At 42.4% G+C, this 18211-nt stretch overlaps 1 protein-coding gene across 1 annotated transcript in view; it reads right to left on the reverse strand.

Moving 5' to 3' along the window:
- LMBRD1 (LMBR1 domain containing 1) overlaps positions 1–18211 on the reverse strand; it is a 236733-nt gene that overhangs the window by 140247 nt on the left and 78275 nt on the right. Inside the window, exon 7 of the mRNA XM_073336361.2 lies at positions 8492–8565. Coding sequence (XP_073192462.1) covers positions 8492–8565 — 74 coding nt within the window. The remainder of the gene's footprint in view (positions 1–8491; positions 8566–18211) is intronic.

An 18211-nucleotide genomic window follows, 5' to 3' on the forward strand; every position in this document is an offset into this window, starting at 1 on the left:
ATTAACACGCACACCTTTATTCTGCCAATCCCACAGTTGCTGAAATGTGCAAGCTCTTCACTCCCTTTTACAATCCATTCAGTCTCATGCAGAGGTGCTGACTTTATAATGTGCCAGGGGATCCTTGATCCCCACTCCGTCTCTTCCTGCCCCTTTCCGCCCTGTTACCAAGCGTGCCCCGCCCTTACTCCTCCCCCTCAGTGCCTCTTGCACACTGCTAAACAGATGGTGGTGCGGTGGGCAGGAGGCGCTGAAGTGGGAGGGGAGGAGTTGATCAGTGCGGCCAGCAGCGGGCCGGAGGTGCTGGGGGAAGGGTGCAGCGCTCATCTGCAAGGCTGCCAGCCCTAGAGCACCCACAGAATCAGAGCCTATGGTCTCACCTACAGACTTCTATCTATTACAATTAAAGGACAAAATGGGGGCCGGGGCGGGGGGGGAGATTCGTCCAGGTCACTCTCCCTCTACTCTCTTCAAGCAATGCCTTAACATGCACACACTCACACTGGTCCTTGACACTAAGATTCAGGAGGCTCCAGATCCTGGTGTACAGTCACACAATTAGCCAATTCCCCAGAAAAAATACCACACATGAACAATCAAAACTACCTCACAGCCTTGTATAACTCCATTATACTGACAAGATACCATCTCAACCTACACTTTCACTTAACTATCATTAAAGCATTAGAATCCGCTCATCTTACACTTCAGTGCTGACAACATCCTTTGTAACAAGAGCCTTTTGCCCTGATACAGACATAACCTACACATCTCTACACTAAAAAAAGGTAGACATACAGCTCTTCCCCTTGCTCACACAAGAGGATTCAAAACATAGATCTTGTATCCTACTCACAGCTCCGTGACACACCTTTACATCCTAGTGAGCCAAGAACAACCTAGAATCCACACCTGTAGTACCCTGGTCACATGCATTTTCCCCCCCATCAGTTAAGCTTCTGGGATATCAGTTCCAAGCCTCTCAACAGCGTGCCTTTGGAAACAGCACAATAATCTGCCCTAAGATCAGAAAGTAGCCACTTGACTCTCCCAAGGCCAGATAAAATACAGATTCTCAACCAGTCCTAGGCTTACCTACTACCTACCTGTCCTCATTGACCCACCATTCTCCCTGTCCAAACCACATGCACTCCCCTGCCCACCTCTGGTTTCTTCCTACTTGATACAACAAAAATTGTGGTTAGACTGGCTATTGATTATTGACTAATTGACTATTCTGCTATGTAAGTCCCCCTCCCCCATAAAATAAAAACACCTTATATTTAACAGAATTTGTAGCAAGCAACTTAAGTTACTTACACATACATGCATGCACAAAGGTTTAGACTTAGGTTTAGGTTTAGAAACTTCAGTGGCGGAATGTTCACTGGGGTAATGGCATGACATTCCCTCAAACTACCAACCCAAGCATAAAGTGGCTGCACAGAAACCTTCTCATGGTTTTCTTTATTGGTGCATGCACTCCCAGAGTGCACATCTACAGAGGCAAAGAAGTGAACATATTCTCAGATACCATTCACAGTTTAAATCCCCCAAAGAGCTACTGGGTGCCATGTACTACCTTGGGTAAAAACTGAGATTGAGACCATTTTGGCCTGCATCACAGCAATAGCTAGAGCACTAGCTCTGTGTAGAAAGAAAAGTCACCTAGAAACTTTTTGAGAAACAGATTTTTTGCAGGGCTCCTATCTCTGGAATCCCTGGCACAAATGATCCCAAATGTGGGTCACTAACTCTACTTTGCACTCCCAACAAAGCATACCAAATTTCAAGAAAATCTAAAATCTGCATTCTTGCATAGAGCATTTAGAAATGCCTGCAACTATTAGCAGCAAATATCTCCAATAGCTGGTGATGAGACACTAGTTGGGTAGGGCTCTGAGTTACGATAGAAAATTCTTTCCCAGACGTCTGGTTGGAGGGTCTTGCCATATTTGGGACTGGGAAGGAATTTTCCCCTGGGTCAGAGTGGTAGAGACCCTATCGTTTTTTTGCCTTCCTCTGCAGCATGGGTCACGGGTCACTTGCAGGTTTAAACTAGTATAAATGGGGGATTCTCTGTAACTTGAAGTCTTTGAATAACTGAAGTCCTCAAATCATGATTTAACCAGGGGTTAGGGGTTTATTACAGTAATGGATGGGTGACGTTCTGTGGCCTGCAACGTACAGAAGGATAAACTAGATGAGCATGATGGTCATTTCTGACCCTAAAAACTATGAGTCTATGTTGTCTTTTATAGAGGAAGGATAGAGGGACAACAGATGGAAAAGAATATGTAGAGGAGCCATCTGTAGCATAGGAGGCCCTGAAAGGTGTGAAGTGGCCTATTCATGTCAATGTGACAAAAATCATAAGAATGGTCATACTGGGTCAGATCAGTGGTCCATTTAGCCCAGTATCTTGTCTCCCAATAGTGGCCGGTGCCAGATGCCTCAGAGGAAAAGAACAGAACAGGGCAATTTATCGAGTGACCTATCACTGTCATCCAGTCTTAGCTTCTAGCAGTCAGAGAGGTTGAGAGACACCTAGATCATGGGGTTGCATCCCAGACCATCTTGGCCACAGTCACTGAAAGACCTATCCTCCATGGACTTATTTCTTTTTTTAATCCAGTTATACTTTTAACCTTCACAACATCCCAGCAATGAACTACATAGGTTGACTGAGTTGTATGAAGAATTATTTCTTTTTTTTTTTTTTTTTTTGCTTTATTGCCTATTAATTTCATTGAGTGAACCCTGGTTCTTGTGTTATGTCAAGGAGTATAACACTTCCTTATTTACTATCTCCACACCATTATTTTATAGACCTCTAACATATCCTGTCCTCATTCACCTCTTTTCCAAGCTGAGCAGTCCCTAGTCTTTTTAGTCTGTCCTCATATAGAAGTTGTTCCAAACCTCTAATAGCTTTTTTTGGCCTTCTCTGTCCCCTTTCAAATTCTAATACATTTTTTTTTAAGATTGGGGTGACCAGAACTGCACTTAGTATTCAAGGTGTGGGCACACCATGGATTTATATAGCATAATAATATAATTGTCTATTTCTTTTCCTAAGAGTCTGTTAATGTTCCCAGCTGAATGAGAATACCCCATAGAGACCTGAAACAAAAGCTCTGAGATGTGTTAACTGCTCCATTCATCTCAGTGGGTTTCCATCCCCCTTCTGAGTGCTTTACAGAATGTGATATGCCCTACCCAAAGAGGCAGGATTTCCCCAGATCCTGGCTCACCTGGAGGGCAGGGAGGGAATCTCAGATACTCAGAAAAAAGCAAGTTCCTCCCAGAACACAGCTCATATGAGGCAAGTAGGGAGGGGTTCCAATCTCTGTACATGGGCATGAGCTGGGGGATGACCCTAGTGCACACACACAAGGGGCAATGAAATGGGCTCAGACCCCTATAGGGGTAAGATTCCCCCAGAATGAGCACACACAAAAGGAAGTGAGAACGTGGGGCTAACAGGGGCCCTGACCCCTATTCTCTCTCAGTCCCCTGGCAACTCATCCCCACATCCCTCTTTCCACTGTCCTACCACTCTAGACCCCCAATCTCTCTCCCCTCCCAACCATCACTATGTATCCACCTCATAATCCCCCCCATCTTGCTGCAGTGACAAACCTTTCTCCCCTAATCCCGCACTTCTCCTACCACTAATACTCTCCCCACCCAGGAAGTAGTCACCTGTCTATTTCCCCCCAACACACACACCCAACCCCATTACTTAGGTGGGTGCAGGAGGTTGGGTTGCCATGCCCCTTAACTTGAGTCCCCATGCTGTGAGCCTCACCTACCATTCAACCTCTTTATTACCCTTTCCATAAGCCCCCACTCCTCATTTCACCTGTCATAAATATAAAGGGAAGGGTAAACCCCTTTGAAATCCCTCCTGGCCAGGGGAAAGCTCCTCTCACCTGTAAAGGGTTAAGAAGCTAAAGGTAACCTCGCTGGCACCTGACCAAAATGACCAATGAGGAGACAAGATACTTTCAAAAGCTGGGAGGAGGGAAAGAAACAAAGGGTCTGTGTGTCTGTCAATATTCTGTCTTGGCCGGGGATAGACCAGGAATGGAGTCTTAGAACTTTTAGTAAGTAATCTAGCTAGGTACGTGTTAGATTATGATTTCTTTAAATGGCTGAGAAAAGAATTGTGCTGAATAGAATAACTATTTCTGTCTGTGTATCTTTTTTGTAACTTAAGGTTTTGCCTAGAGGGGTTCTCTATGTTTTTGAATCTAATTACCCTGTAAGGTATCTACCATCCTGATTTTACAGGGGGGATTTCTTTATTTCTATTTACTTCTATTTCTATTAAAAGTCTTCTTGTAAGAAAACAGAATGCTTTTTCATTGTTCTCAGATCCAAGGGTTTGGGTCTGTGGTCACCTATGCAAATTGGTGAGGCTTTTTATCCAACATTTCCCAGGAAAGGGGGGTGCAAGTGTTGGGAGGATTGTTAATTGTTCTTAAGATCCAAGGGTCTGGGTCTGTAGTCACCTAGGCAAATTGGTGAGGCTTTTTACCAAACCTTGTCCAGGAAGTGGGGTGCAAGGTTTTGGGAAGTATTTTGGGGGGGAAAGACGCATCCAAACAGCTCTTCCCCAGTAACCAGTATTTGTTTGGTGGTGGTAGCGGCCAATCCAAGGACAAAGGGTGGAATATTTTGTACCTTGGGGAAGTTTTGACCTAAGCTGGTAAAGATAAGCTTAGGAGGTTTTTCATGTAGGTCCCCACATCTGTACCCTAGAGTTCAGCGTGGGGGAGGAACCTTGACATCACCCCAAACTGTGTTGCCCCTATTCCCTACTGCTCTGTTCCCTAATTTTTTTTGGGGGGGGGTGAGAGTGGGAAGGGTTCCTATTTCTAATTTTTCCCCAAATAATTAACTTTCCCCTTAAAATCCAGCCACTCAATCCAAAACACTTTTTGTCTTAAGGAGAAGTTAATCACAAGCCACTACCCATGTTAATTCAAGAGTGGATTCACAGCCATCAGGAGCACTCATTCATCCAGTTATTATCACCTCTTAGTTTAACAGTACAAGGCAGCAGAGAGCAGAAAGAAATCATTTGGGATGGGAAGAGGCTGTGACTTGGGAATCTCTTGGACTAAATTTTGATCACTAACACCGCCCAGCACTATGCACATCGAATTTAAAAGCAGTACAAGTAACTCTTTGGATTTTAGGGCACTTATAAGAGTCAAGTTTAAAGCAGATGAAATGGTAGAAACAGAAACCCTCTACCCTTTTTTCTGTATTGGTATATGCACCATGTAAAAATATTTATATTTTCTTGAATACTGTTCTCAATTTGTACAATGCTGTAACTGTTGTATTAAAGTGTAATTTTGTAAATATTTACTTCCACAGTTACATTATAAGATAAAATATGTAAGGAATGAAGTACTTTAGAATATAGGCCAACACTTGATGGAGGTTAGGAAGACTCTTTCCCTATGGGCAGGTTAATCCATAATTATCCACATTAGGGTTTCTTGAATCTCTAAGGACATAGTAACTGCCAATATCAGTTAGAAAAAAAAAAAAAAAAAAAGATGGCCACTGATCTGACCCAACACAATTGTCATGTTCTTAAAATGATGAAAAATTCAAGGAATGCCTCTGTTATTGCTCTCCTCAACTGAGGGAGAATATTATGTTCACAGAAATTGAATAGTGCCAAACAAAGTTCTCAAAGGCCAACCCCAGTAATAAAACACAAACTGAAGTAAAAACACCCACATTTCTCTTCTGCTTTTAGTTCATTGTCAATATTTCCAAATGAGCATAAATTAAATCATGGAAAGTTACATAATTTTCTGCTGGTAATCAAAGTATTAGAAGGATAGTTTGTAAAGACAGTGTTAATTGCTGGCTAAAACGTAGATGTTACATACAAATGAACTTTTAAAATCTACCACAGGAAAAAAAAAAATGTACTGATTCAGGTGGTCAGTCAAACTGCAGGATAGAAATCCACACACACAAATATTAAGAAAAGCCAGGATATTTTTAGTGGGCAAATACTGACAAAAAGGATCAATATTCCTTGATTAGTAAATTCTTTACTTTGTGCTAACTAGCACTTGTGACAGATATTATGAACCCAGGCATATATTAAGATCTCTATCCACTTTATAAATGTATTCTATCTCTGTGACAGGGATTGTATGTTGGTTTGTTGGGGAGTGTTACTGAGCTCTGTCTAGAAACTAAAATCAGTGGGACCCTGCAGACTGATAAACAGTACCACCCCTTGGGTGAATTGCATATGTTGATTCAGATTAGGTGCAAGGGACCCAGGAGACAAAGGAAGAACTTGGGGTATAAAAGGCCACCTTGAACTGATGGGGGACCAAGAGCCTCGTTCTGATTTAACAAAGTGATATGAGCCTTTAATCCAGGGGACAAAAATCCCACACTGAGGGTTTGAAGGACTGGAACTTGCCAGGGTCTCTATAGGAAAGATGAGGGACCTCTGGTAAGCTTAAGTATGTGTTTAGACCTTTTATTAATACATTTTCTCTAAGGCTTTTGTCCTTAAATAAATGTACTTTGCTCTGTGGAAGCAGCCTTTTTTCCTTTTTCTGCCAGCATCCTGACGTGTATAGGGCACCCACCACTTTCTGCCATTTATTTAAGTCTTGTAATGGTCTGTTCAGCCTTCTGAGTGTCATGCTGATATATCAGATTTCTTCCTCAAATTGTTTGTGTAGTGTTTCTCTAAGACAGTGGTTCTCAACCAGGGGTCCATTTACCCCGGGAGTACACAGAGGTCTTCCAGGAGGTACATCAACTCATATAGATATTTTCCTAGTTTTACAGCAGGCTACGGAAAAAGCACTAGCAAAGTCAGTAAAAACTACAATTTCATACAGACAATGGCTTGTTTATACTGCTTAAATACTATCCACTGAAATGTAAGTACGTTTATATTCCTGCGAAAGTAAGCAATTTTTCAGTAACAGTGTGCTGCAACATTTTTGTATTTTTATGTCTGATTTTGTAAAAAAGTAGTTTTTACGTGAGATTAAACTTGGGGGTTAACAAGACAAATCAGATTCCTGAAAGGGGTACAGTAGTCTAGAAAGGTTGAGAGCCACTGCTCTAGGCCACTCACTTTGTCTCTTCACATATTATAACTTGCCATTGAAGTTGGAAGATGCCACCAACACAAGTGTGTCCTAAATATGTCCATTGTTGTCCTCTTACTATGTTTGATGCTTTAGATTGGCTTGTTCTACTTAGAATTTCTGATGTTGCAAGCAATTATTTCCAATGAACTCTGAAGATCTTCTGCAGACATTTACTTTGGAAGGAGGAGTTTATCTCATCAATTTCTGTTGTAGATTTCCATGATGCTGCTCTGGTGGTCTTGCCACTGGTAAACAAACAGGCCAGGTCCACACTAAAAAGTTTGACGTAGCTGGGTCAACCTCTCAGGGATGTGAAAAATCCATACCACTGAGCAATGTAGTTAAGGCAACCTGCTCCTCCCTGTAGTAAGGCAGTGCTAGATCAATCTAAGAAAACTCTTCCATCAACCTAGCTACTGTCTCTCAGGGAGGTGGATTAACTACAGCAACAGGAGAACCCTCCCTGTAATGAGTGTCTTCACTGAAGTGCTACAGAAGTGCAGCTGCAGCATTTCTTTTGTAGACATAGCCTCAGTGTGGATGTGAAAAAAAACTTCAGGAGCTAAGCTAGCTCACAGGGTTCCAAAGTGAAAAGAATCATGGGAGCAAACCCAGTTGAGCCAGTTATGTTAATACAGCTAGTTACCAGGGAGCTGCAGCCCAGAAATCCAGTCCCTGATCAGATGAATTGCTTGGAAAAGGCAAAGCATGGGGCCGCAGTGTTCTGTTTTATACCCTTAGACCCATGTGCTTAGAGGACACAAGTCCAGGCATGTCTTGTGAGCATTACTGAGTCCCCATGCAATACTGAGCAATTCCCCTGATGAGGCCTTGTGCAAGTTAGTCATTGCATTGTAGCTTCCTTGCTGGACAATGGCTATTCGACACCCATCGGGTGTTTGTTACTTTCCTTGCTGTTCTCTCTGGGGAGCTAATATTTGGCTGATTCCCCAACTTACAGTATGTTTTAGTGACAATCATACAACACAATCTCATAACTTCATATGCATTAATGATATACATATTTAGATAGAACAATGACTTTCAGCAGATCATAACCTTTCTCCTTTATACGCAATATCTCAATTTTATATAAGTAAGGAATAATGGGGATTACAGGGTCCTCCCCCAAGGTATAGAATGTCACAGCTACAGGGTAGAGGAACTTGACAACAAGCAGAACCTTTTATTATGCCTTAGTGTCTTCCAGCTTTGCCTTTAATATGAAAGTATTTCGACCTAAGACTAATTTTTTATGAGAATTGCAAGTCAATATCAACAAAATAGCAATACAAGGCAGCATTAAAGGTGTGTGTAAGGGGATAGAGACTTACTGTGTACGTGACAGCTGCCAACATTCCAATCAAGGTCAAGGAGCTAATGGAAAATGATAGGGCAGCCAAACCATCTGTAATATAGAAGTGGAGAAAAGCCTAATGAAAAATTTATATATAAATGCAAGACATGCCCCAGAATGGAGAGTAGATTGTTTTCCTGAAGTTAAAAAAAAATATTCACCCTTAGTTAAATTAGATTGGCTAACATTTTAAATCAACCACAACAATTAGTTAAAACAGAATTATGATGTTAGTTTTTTAATTACATTCCGATCCAAGTAAAGCATATGAAAAAAGTCATAATAATCCTAAAACATGGGATAAAACAAGACAATTTGAAAATTTAACAAATGAGTGATTAAGTCTGGCATTATTGGCAGAGGGGAAATGGGGGTTGACATGTAAATAGACTATAAAAAGTTTAATATAGCCGGGAGATTAAACTGTGATGTCCTTTAAAGATTAACAAGTTGTGCTTGATACCCTAGACAGGGGAAGCCAGTGAGGGATATAAAGAGGGGTGATGTGTTCAAAATGATCTATATAGCATGATTTTTTTAGTGGATAAGACAAGACTGCATTTATCTAGGCTGGAGAAAACTATATAAATTTGAGTTAATTTGAGATAGTTAGAAAACATCTTGATATTTTTGATTAAGAAATTTATATTCTTATGGGAAAGACTAATGTGTCATTTTCTTTTAAAATACATACCAATTGGGACTCTAGCAACCATGTACATCAGATAAGAGCTATTCAATAAACCCATGCCCATAGTCCTAACTATTACATTCTTATTTTCAATTCCTACCACAATTTTGAACAGGACCCAGAACAAACAGAATTCTCACTTTTTCTTCAGTGACAAGCAGCAGTCATTTTACTTGAACATGTCCCTTCAAAAACTTTAAGCAATCGACATATTTGAGACCCAACATTTCATCTGCCATATAAAAACCATATTTTTCCAGTAAAAGGTAAAAAAAATGCACCAGTGAGAAAAGTGTGTCTGATGCCACAGTCTCCAGAAGTAGTTAGTTTTTCATCAGTTACCTTCATACACACTTCTGAACGGCATACTCAGTAACAACATTATTTTTGCTTTATTACCAGCACTATGTAGATGAGCTCAGATGGCCATCATCATCTATGCTTAGATATTCTCATTCTACATGTAGGGTTGAGGGGAAAAAACCCTGCAATTCTGTATTCCTTCCTATGAAAAACAGGATTTCTATTTCATAAGTATTGTAGTAGTTACCTTCTCTTGCATAGCAGTCTCGTGATTATTTTTCTTTTTGGATTTATTGTTTATACATAAACCCATTACATTAATTCCACAAAAGAACAAATTGGTCTAGATGTGCTAAACTATAAGGTTCTAAAGAGAACATAACATACCCACAAAGTACTTGCTGAAACAAAATATAGGTACAGGTATCCTATTTTAATATCCATCAAGATCAGGTACAGTTTAATGGTCTTCCAATCCTGAGCGATAGAACATTAGTAAAAATATTAATGAATGCCCAAAAAGCGGATAGCTGACCAGAAACACACATGGCAAAAGCAAAGAAAAACTGCTGAAGTACATCTGGAACAGTGGGTAGAAGGGGGAGCGGAGACCTATCAAAGCCAGTGCCCTCTTGACCTAGAATTATGCAGGGGATTCTCCTATTCTGGGGGCACCATGTGACTCCACCTGCTCCTGAGCCATCTGAACTGAGGGACCAAAGAAGTTATTGGAGAAGCCAGACAGAAACTGAGCCAGCTGGAGCACACAAAAATAGCTTAAAGCAGGAGCCTGCAGACTCAGATGATGATCCAACTAGTTTTTGAAAGCGTCTATTCTGGGCATCTTCCCCTCTGATGATTGCTTATTTGCTCCCTCAGTCTCTTTACTTCAACCTGACTCCACCTCACCTCTGTGCTCCGCTCTTTACATTCACCTTTCCCTCCCTTACTCTCTCTTTTAATGTCCCCCTACCTTTCTTTTCTCTTTTGAACTAATCCCCTACCAACAAAACTCCAAAGAAAAGCCAACAAAAAAGTTACATAACTAACAGTGGGGTGGGAGGAGGTATTGTTTCATGGTCTCTGCGTGTATATAATGTCTTCTGTAGTTTCCACGGCATGCATCCAATGAAGTGAGCTGTAGCTCACGAAAGCTCATGCTCAAATAAATTGGTTAGTCTCTAAGGTGCCACAAGTACTCCTTTTCTTTTTGCGAATACAGACTAACACGGCTGTTACTCTGAAACATAACTAACAGTGTTTGCAAGCCACCATATTGTTCAAGTATCAGAGGGGTAGCCGTGTTAGTCTGTATCCACAAAAACGAGGAGTCCGGTGGCACTTTAAAGACTAACAGATTTATTTGGGCATAAGCTTTTGTGGGTAAAAAGAAGAAATGGGTTTTTTACCCACGAAAGCTTATGCCCAAATAAATCTGTTAGTCTTTAAAGTGCCACCGGACTCCTCGTAGTTTGTGTGTTCATATTGTTCAGTTCCTTATAGGTTCAATCCCTTCACTCCCACCCTTTATCTTGTGATGCCCGTGTAGCAGCTGAGACTGAAATTCTTTCCATTTGTACCTGGGAAGGAGTGTGACCTTCCTGATGTAGATTTGGCTACAGTTATCCACATCTTCCAGCTCAAGATGAGACTAGTGTATGGAAGTAGGTGGGGCTATACCTTGAGAGCACCCAGAAGCTAAAGTTTTAATAAAGCAGCAGCCACAGTCTGCACTAAATTGCAAGTCATATAGATGGCATGTTACTGTTAATCCACCATTCCTTATTGTGGAGTATCAGCCTCTAGAATCAGGGGTGGGCAAAAGTTTTGGCCTGAGGGCCACATCTGGGAACAAACTGTATGGCGGGCCATGAATACTCACAAAATTGGTGTTGGGATGTGGGTGGGGGTGAGGGCTCTGGGGAGGGGCCAGAAATGAGGAGTTCAGGGTGCAGGAGGGGGCTTTGGGCTGGGGCAGGGGAGTGGGGTGAGGGAGGGGGCTCCAGTCTGGGGGTGCAGGCTCTGGGGTGGGGCTGGGTATGAGGGGTTCGGGGTGCAGGAGGAGGATCAGGGCTGGGATCGAGGCCACAGAGACCAGGAGGGGGATCAGGGCTGGGACACGGGGAGAGGCTCAGGGGTGCAGGCTCCGAGTGGCGTTTACCTCAAGCAGCTCCCGGAAGGAGCGGCATGTCCCTTCTCTGGCTTCTACATGGAGGTGCGGCCAGGCAGCTCTGCATCTGCCCTGTCCTCAAGCACTGCTCCTGCAGCCCCAGGTGGAGGGCTGGAGGGGGTCATTGGAGGTGGGCTGTAGGAGCCGGAGCAGAGCCATGCAGCTGCTTCTGGGAACTGTGTGGAGTGCCCCCCCCCCCACTTGGTGACCCAGCTGGAGTGCCGGAGCGGGGCAAGCCCCAGAGGAGCTCAAGGGACAGCTTAAAATGGCAGTTTGCCCACCCCTGCTCTAGATGGAGCTGAAAGTATTGGTTTTAAAACTAGAGAGACTTAAGGTGTTTTAAGAACCTGGTTTTCTGACAAAATTGCCTCTTTCACCATGCCCACCTCAGTTACTATCAGATGACATACTTTCTCAAAGATGGCAGCCCTATATTTTAAAAGGAAGGGCGGTTTCTGTGACAGACTGTTATTCAGGAAGGTTCTTGAGCTTTGGATTTCTTCTTCCCTTCTAGGTCCTTTGAAGTCTAAAAGTATTTTCTAGGCATGTTGAAAAGCACATCTTTCTTTCAGATATTTGGAGAGGGGATGCACTAACTAGTACAGTGGAAAAAAGCTGGGTTATTTTGTGGGCAAATATTACATAGATTTTGTTGATTTGTAATGTGTATTTTTAGTTTTTGTAAGTGTGGTCAATGTGTATTGTAAGAATTTTGGATTATGTCTCTGCTCTTACAATGTTATGACGACTGCTTTCAACTCAGTTATTTACATTAATTAAACCTTTCAAGGTAGACTGAGCAAGCAAGTTATTTAAAGTTGATAACAAAAGAAAATAAATATTCTGGGTAGGGGAGATTTAAAACAGGATGTACATTTATGGTAAAATCCCACTAAAGAAAATAAGCATTTTTAAAACTGATTGAACAGGACCTTGTATAGAAGAGAAATATGCTGCATTTTTCTAAACAAATAGTGCACTTTATATGGATGTTATTTTTCCAAGTGTAGGATCATTCAGTGTCAAGTCAACCAGCAATACTATAACTACTATCAAAACTTCTTTCCAGCTTCTCATTCTTATCTATGTGGTATGTCAGAGTTACATGAAATTTGAAGTGTTCCATTTTAGTTAAACAAGGATAGTTGCTGGGTTTTTTTTAGTTAAATGATACTAGTAACAATTACACAATTAAAACACTCAGGACTAGTTCAGCTGCATCTATTGTCAGCAACAGGAAATTTTCCTAGTGTAAAACAAACTAAGTATAAAATTGTACATACCCAAAATCTTCAAGCCATTTTTATGGATCCCCTTCAACAAAAACACATTGTCTGTTTGTAATTCCCTATCACTCAGATTTGAAAACACCCAGCATATTAGAATGACGATTGACGCATTTCATTTCAGTATAATGTAAATCCTAAAATAAGTTACACGTCAGAACTGCTAGTAGCACTTTTAGAACTCCATGTTCCTTGGTTTGCAAGCTATCATTCTAACACTTGTGTTTTGACAGAAAGCAATCATCTGTAACTTAACAGAAAAATTCCATTAAAAGAGTTGAAATTCCCTTGAACGTTTGGAGATTTCTTTGATGCAATACTGACAGTTTAAAAACAGTTCTACTCTGAAGAGACTGTAAAAATGACACCTTCTTACTGAACATACACACACACCTTCATCCATGCTGTACATAGAACCAACCATCCTTTCTTTATTGACCAAGGACCAAATTTTGCCTTGACTTAGGTCAGACAGAAACCCTTTGAATAAAGAAGTTTTTACTCTTATTAACACTACAAAGCAAATATAGCTGTAGGAGAATGATCTGGATTCTATTCTGGCCTGGCTTTTAGTCCACACAATGATTATAACCAGAATCTTTACAGATGAGGATGCATAAAGCCATGAAAAAAGTTGGACTTCCAGGTTGCACACCGAATTTGCAGGCCTAGCAGTTAAAAAAACCTTACTACTTGTAAACATATCAGATATGGGGTGTGACGTAGCACTCCATATGTTTTATGGAAATATGCTTATGAATATGACAACTAGAATAAGCTTTAAGCTAAATACTCCTTGTATGGTGGCATTAGAAAGCTTGTAATCTACTAAATTGTGTTCATCCTATTTGTTTGCATGTATTATTTCTATATCTGGGGTTAGGAGAATAAGATATGAACTTGTATCACTGATGTAAACATATTAAATGGAGGCCATTAAGGGTGCTCCAGAAACAATCAGTTGTAAATGGTCATAGTTACTTGAAAGCCTTCCAGTGTACGTGTGGGCCAGCCCATGGGGAATGGAAACTAGCGGTCTTACAGTAACATGTGACCATGTCACCCAATAACGAAATCCATCCTAAATCTGGTACTTTTCCAGTTAGAAGTAGGGATGGGGAACCAGAGAAAAGATTCCTGCCTTTTGCCAAAGCTATAAAAAGGGGTTGGAGCAGGACAAAGGGGCTGCCAGTCATGAGAAAACCCCTTACCATCTGAGATGTCTGCAGGAACTAACAAGGACTGTACCAGAGGAAAGGATTGGGCCCAGAGTAGGAAGGAGTCTAGTCTGTCAAAGAAGCTTACTGGAACATCTGAGGGTGAGATGTTACCTGTCAGTTTCTTAATGTATTAGGCTTAGACCAGCATGTTTTTGCTTTGTGACTGACTTTGTTCTGTCTGTTATTACTTACTTAAATCCTACTTTTGTATTTAATAAAATCACTTATGTTTATTAATAAACCCAGAGTAAGTGATTAATACCTGGGAGAGCAAACAGCTGTGCATCTGTGTGTGTGTGTGTGTATGTGTGTGTGTGTGTTTGTGTTTTAGAGGGCGGACAATTTATGACTTGTACTCTGTATAAAGCTTATACAGGGTAAACAAATTTATTTGGGGTTTGGATCCCATTGGGAACTGAGTGTCTGGAGACAGGTAACCTGCTGAGCTGTTTTCAGATAAGTCTGCAGCTTTGGGGGCATGCACCAGACCCTGGGTCTGTGTTGCAGCAGGCTAGCAGGTCTGGCTCAACGAGACAGGGTTCTGGAAGTCCCAAGCTAGCAGGGAAAACAGGCTCAGACGTAACTTCAGTACATCAGGTGACAGTCCCAAGCGGGTCTCTATGACTGAACCCATCACATGGGGTATAAGTGCATACATCATAGAGTCATGGGACTGGAAGGGACCTCGAGAGGTCATCTAGTCCAGTCCCCTGCACTCAAGGCAGGACTAAGTATTATCTAGACCAGTGGCTCTCAAACTTTAGTAACCCACGGATGCCCATTTTGATTTAAAATTTTGCCACAGAGCCCCAAACCCCCAGCTTATCCCCAGGCCTGCCACACCCCACCCCTTTCCCCAAGGTCCACCCCACCTCTTCCCACCCCTCCTTTTTCCCGCCCCCGCGCACTTCCCTCCCAGCGCCTCCTGCATGCTGGGGAATAGCTGCTCCCCAGCGTGCAGGAGGCGCTGGAAGGCAGGAGAAGGAGATGATCAGCAGGGCCTGCTGACACCCTGGAGTTCCCTCAGACCCAAGTTTGAGAAACTCTGAACTAAACCATTCCTGACAGGTGTTTGTCTAACCTGCTCTTAAAAATCTCCAATGATGGAGATTCCACAACCTCCCTAGGCAATTTATTCCAGTTCTTAACCACTCTGACAGTTAGGAAGTTTTTCCTAATGTCCAACCTAAATCTCCTTCACTGCAATTTAAGCCCATTGCTTCTTGTCCTATCCTCAGAGGTTAAGAACAATTTTTTTCCCTCCTCCTTGTAACAACCTTTTATGTACTTGTAAACGGTTATGTCCCCTCTCACACTTTTCTTTTTCAGACTAAACAAACCCATTGTTTTCCAATGTTCCCTCATAGGTCATGTTTTCTAGACCTTTAATCATTTTTGTTGTTCTTCTCTGGACTTTCTCCAATTTGTCCACATCTTCCCTGAAATGTGGCGCCCAGAACTGGACACAATACTCCAGTTGAGGCCTAATCAGTGTGAAGTAGAGCAGAAGAATTACTTCTCATGTCTTGCTTGCAACACTCCTCCTAATACATCCGAGAATGATGTTTGCTTTTTTTGCAACAGTGTTACACTGTTGACTCATATTTAGCTTGTAGTCAACTATGAGCCCCAGATCATATTGACCCCCAAGTGCTTTTTGAAAACAGGGAACAAACTCACTTTTGAAAGTTTTACCCACAATCTGAAAATCAGAGTAAAATATAGAACTTCGATGCCAATTTTATAGTCATTTTTCAGAATATAAGAGCACTTAAAAGTGAAGCAAGATGTCCTGACCAGTCCACATTCAAAATCTGGTCATCCCATAGTAAAAGCATAACCCCTTCACCATTACAATATACGAGATCAATAATTTAGCAATTAAACAATTCTAACTCTAATTATCTGTTAAAGCAAAAATAAGTTATCTAACTTTCAGACAGATGAAAATTGTTTCTTTAGTAATATTAATATTTTAACAAGTGAAAATTTGCTTTTAAGATTGTGATACTACCACCCCCACCCCACATTCTTCATAGAGATACTGTTATAATTATGGCATAACTATGATGTATTTTATGCAAGATAAGGCATGTGAGATACTGTAAAGGTTATGATTTACTAAATTATAATCCTATTTGTAAGCATCTGTCATTTTTGTATCTGAAGTTAAGAATATGGTTTATGCATCTATTAAAAATGAGTTTACACCTGGGGAACACCCACTAGACAGAACGCAATCAGTCTAGATGGCTTGCTGGGAAGGGCCATTAGGGAGAACAATAGGTCTTAGAAGATGCTAATCTCCTACCAAAAAGCATTCCTGGGGATGCTGCAAACAGCCTCTGAGTTAGAGCTGCAGAGACATGTGACCAAGTCACCTGGTACTGGATTTCATGATACTAGTGTTTTTCCGTTGACAGAGGGTAGGAATCAAACTGGGAGACAAAAGATTCCCGCCATATGCAAAAACTATTAAAGGCAGAGGAGTGACATCATTGTGGTTCATTCTTCATTGACTCCCTGTCCAAGAAGGACGACTGCTGGAAACACCTGAAAACAAAGACTGGACTAGGGGAGAAGGGTTGACCCCAGGCTAGAGGGTTGCTTGGCCGGTGAAAGGAATATCTGAAGTTAAGCTGCAAGCAAGAGCAGAGATTCTTGAAGGCAAGCTGTAATCTGCCTAAAACAAGGTTTAGGGTGAGAGTTTGCTACTTATAACCAATTTCTTTAGTATATTAAGCTTAATTGTATGTTTGTTTTATTTGCTAGGTAATCTGCTTTGATCTGTTTCCTATGTTTTCTTATTGGCATTTCCTGACAGTCAATGGAAGATGTATTTTGAAAGACGTCAATTGTCCTACAGCACAGGGAAATCGAATTTTTTTGGGTGGCTTTGCCTTTCAGATAGAGGGTTCATATTTTTGACTTTCAACGACTTCTGTTATTTCATGCTTGCATATGCAAAGACATACTTTACTGCTCACATGAATCTTGGAAGGGCTCCTCTTCTTGAAGTTTTATTTAAAAGTTGTGCTATGGAGCAGGGGAATCGAAGGAGAGTCCAAGGACTCGTCTAACTCCTCCGCCTGAAGACCCGGGTTGGTAGCAACCCTCTTCAGTAGCTTCTGCTGCACTTTAGCATCATCCAGAGGAACCAGGAGCCCTGTTATAGCCTTGTCTGGTGATAAGAAGGAGGATGCCGGTGTCGTAGGGTCCTCCACAACCATTGGTGGCCCAGTGGCTTGCTCCTCTACTCCCTCTTGGACTTGCGCGGTCCTTGTGCCAAGGCTTTGTGCACTGGAGGAGATCAGGAGAGAGAGGCAGCTGGTCTTGGAGGCTCCGAACACAGAGCAGGGAGGCCCGGGTGAACCCCCACAGGTTCCATGGGTACCACAGTGCCAGCCACTGTACTTAAGGCCACGGGGCTGGTTTCGGTGCCAACAGTGTCCCGCCATCAGGGAACCTCGCTCTGAACCAGGGCTGGATCCTGAGCGGTCGCTCCCAGGCGACCAGGACAGAGCAGAATAGTGGCTCTGCCCCAACCGATGCTGGTCACTCTGCCTGGAGTTTGATCTGAAACGGGGTCTTGGGGACAGGTGGTACTTGACGGATCTGTGACTGTCTGAAACCGGCAATCTACGTCTCGCACTTGACAAATGGTACCAGGATGAGGTGCAGGACCAGGAGTCAGAATGGGCCCGCACGCGGTGATGCCCTCCTAGGGGATCGGTGATTGTCAGAGGAATGGTAGCGTTGATCACTTGATGGGTCCCTGGAGCGATACTGTGGTCTCGGAGATACCGGGTGCTGGGAACAGTACTCCTGCTGGAGGGCATGTGCTTCCAGAGGTCTGCACCTGGTGTTCGGCGAGCTGCACCTCGAGTCTCTCTGCCAGTACCCAAAGTCTGGGAACTGAATGAGGCTGTGTTGCGTCTGCCTTTCACAGTCAGAGACAGGGCGGCTCTGGGAGGGCGAGCACTAGTGGGACGTGCCCTGTGACAGGGAACTATACCGCTGAGGTGGG

This window comes from Lepidochelys kempii, chromosome 3 (genome assembly GCF_965140285.1).
Source record: "Lepidochelys kempii isolate rLepKem1 chromosome 3, rLepKem1.hap1, whole genome shotgun sequence".
NCBI classification, from domain to species: Eukaryota; Metazoa; Chordata; order Testudines; family Cheloniidae; genus Lepidochelys; species Lepidochelys kempii.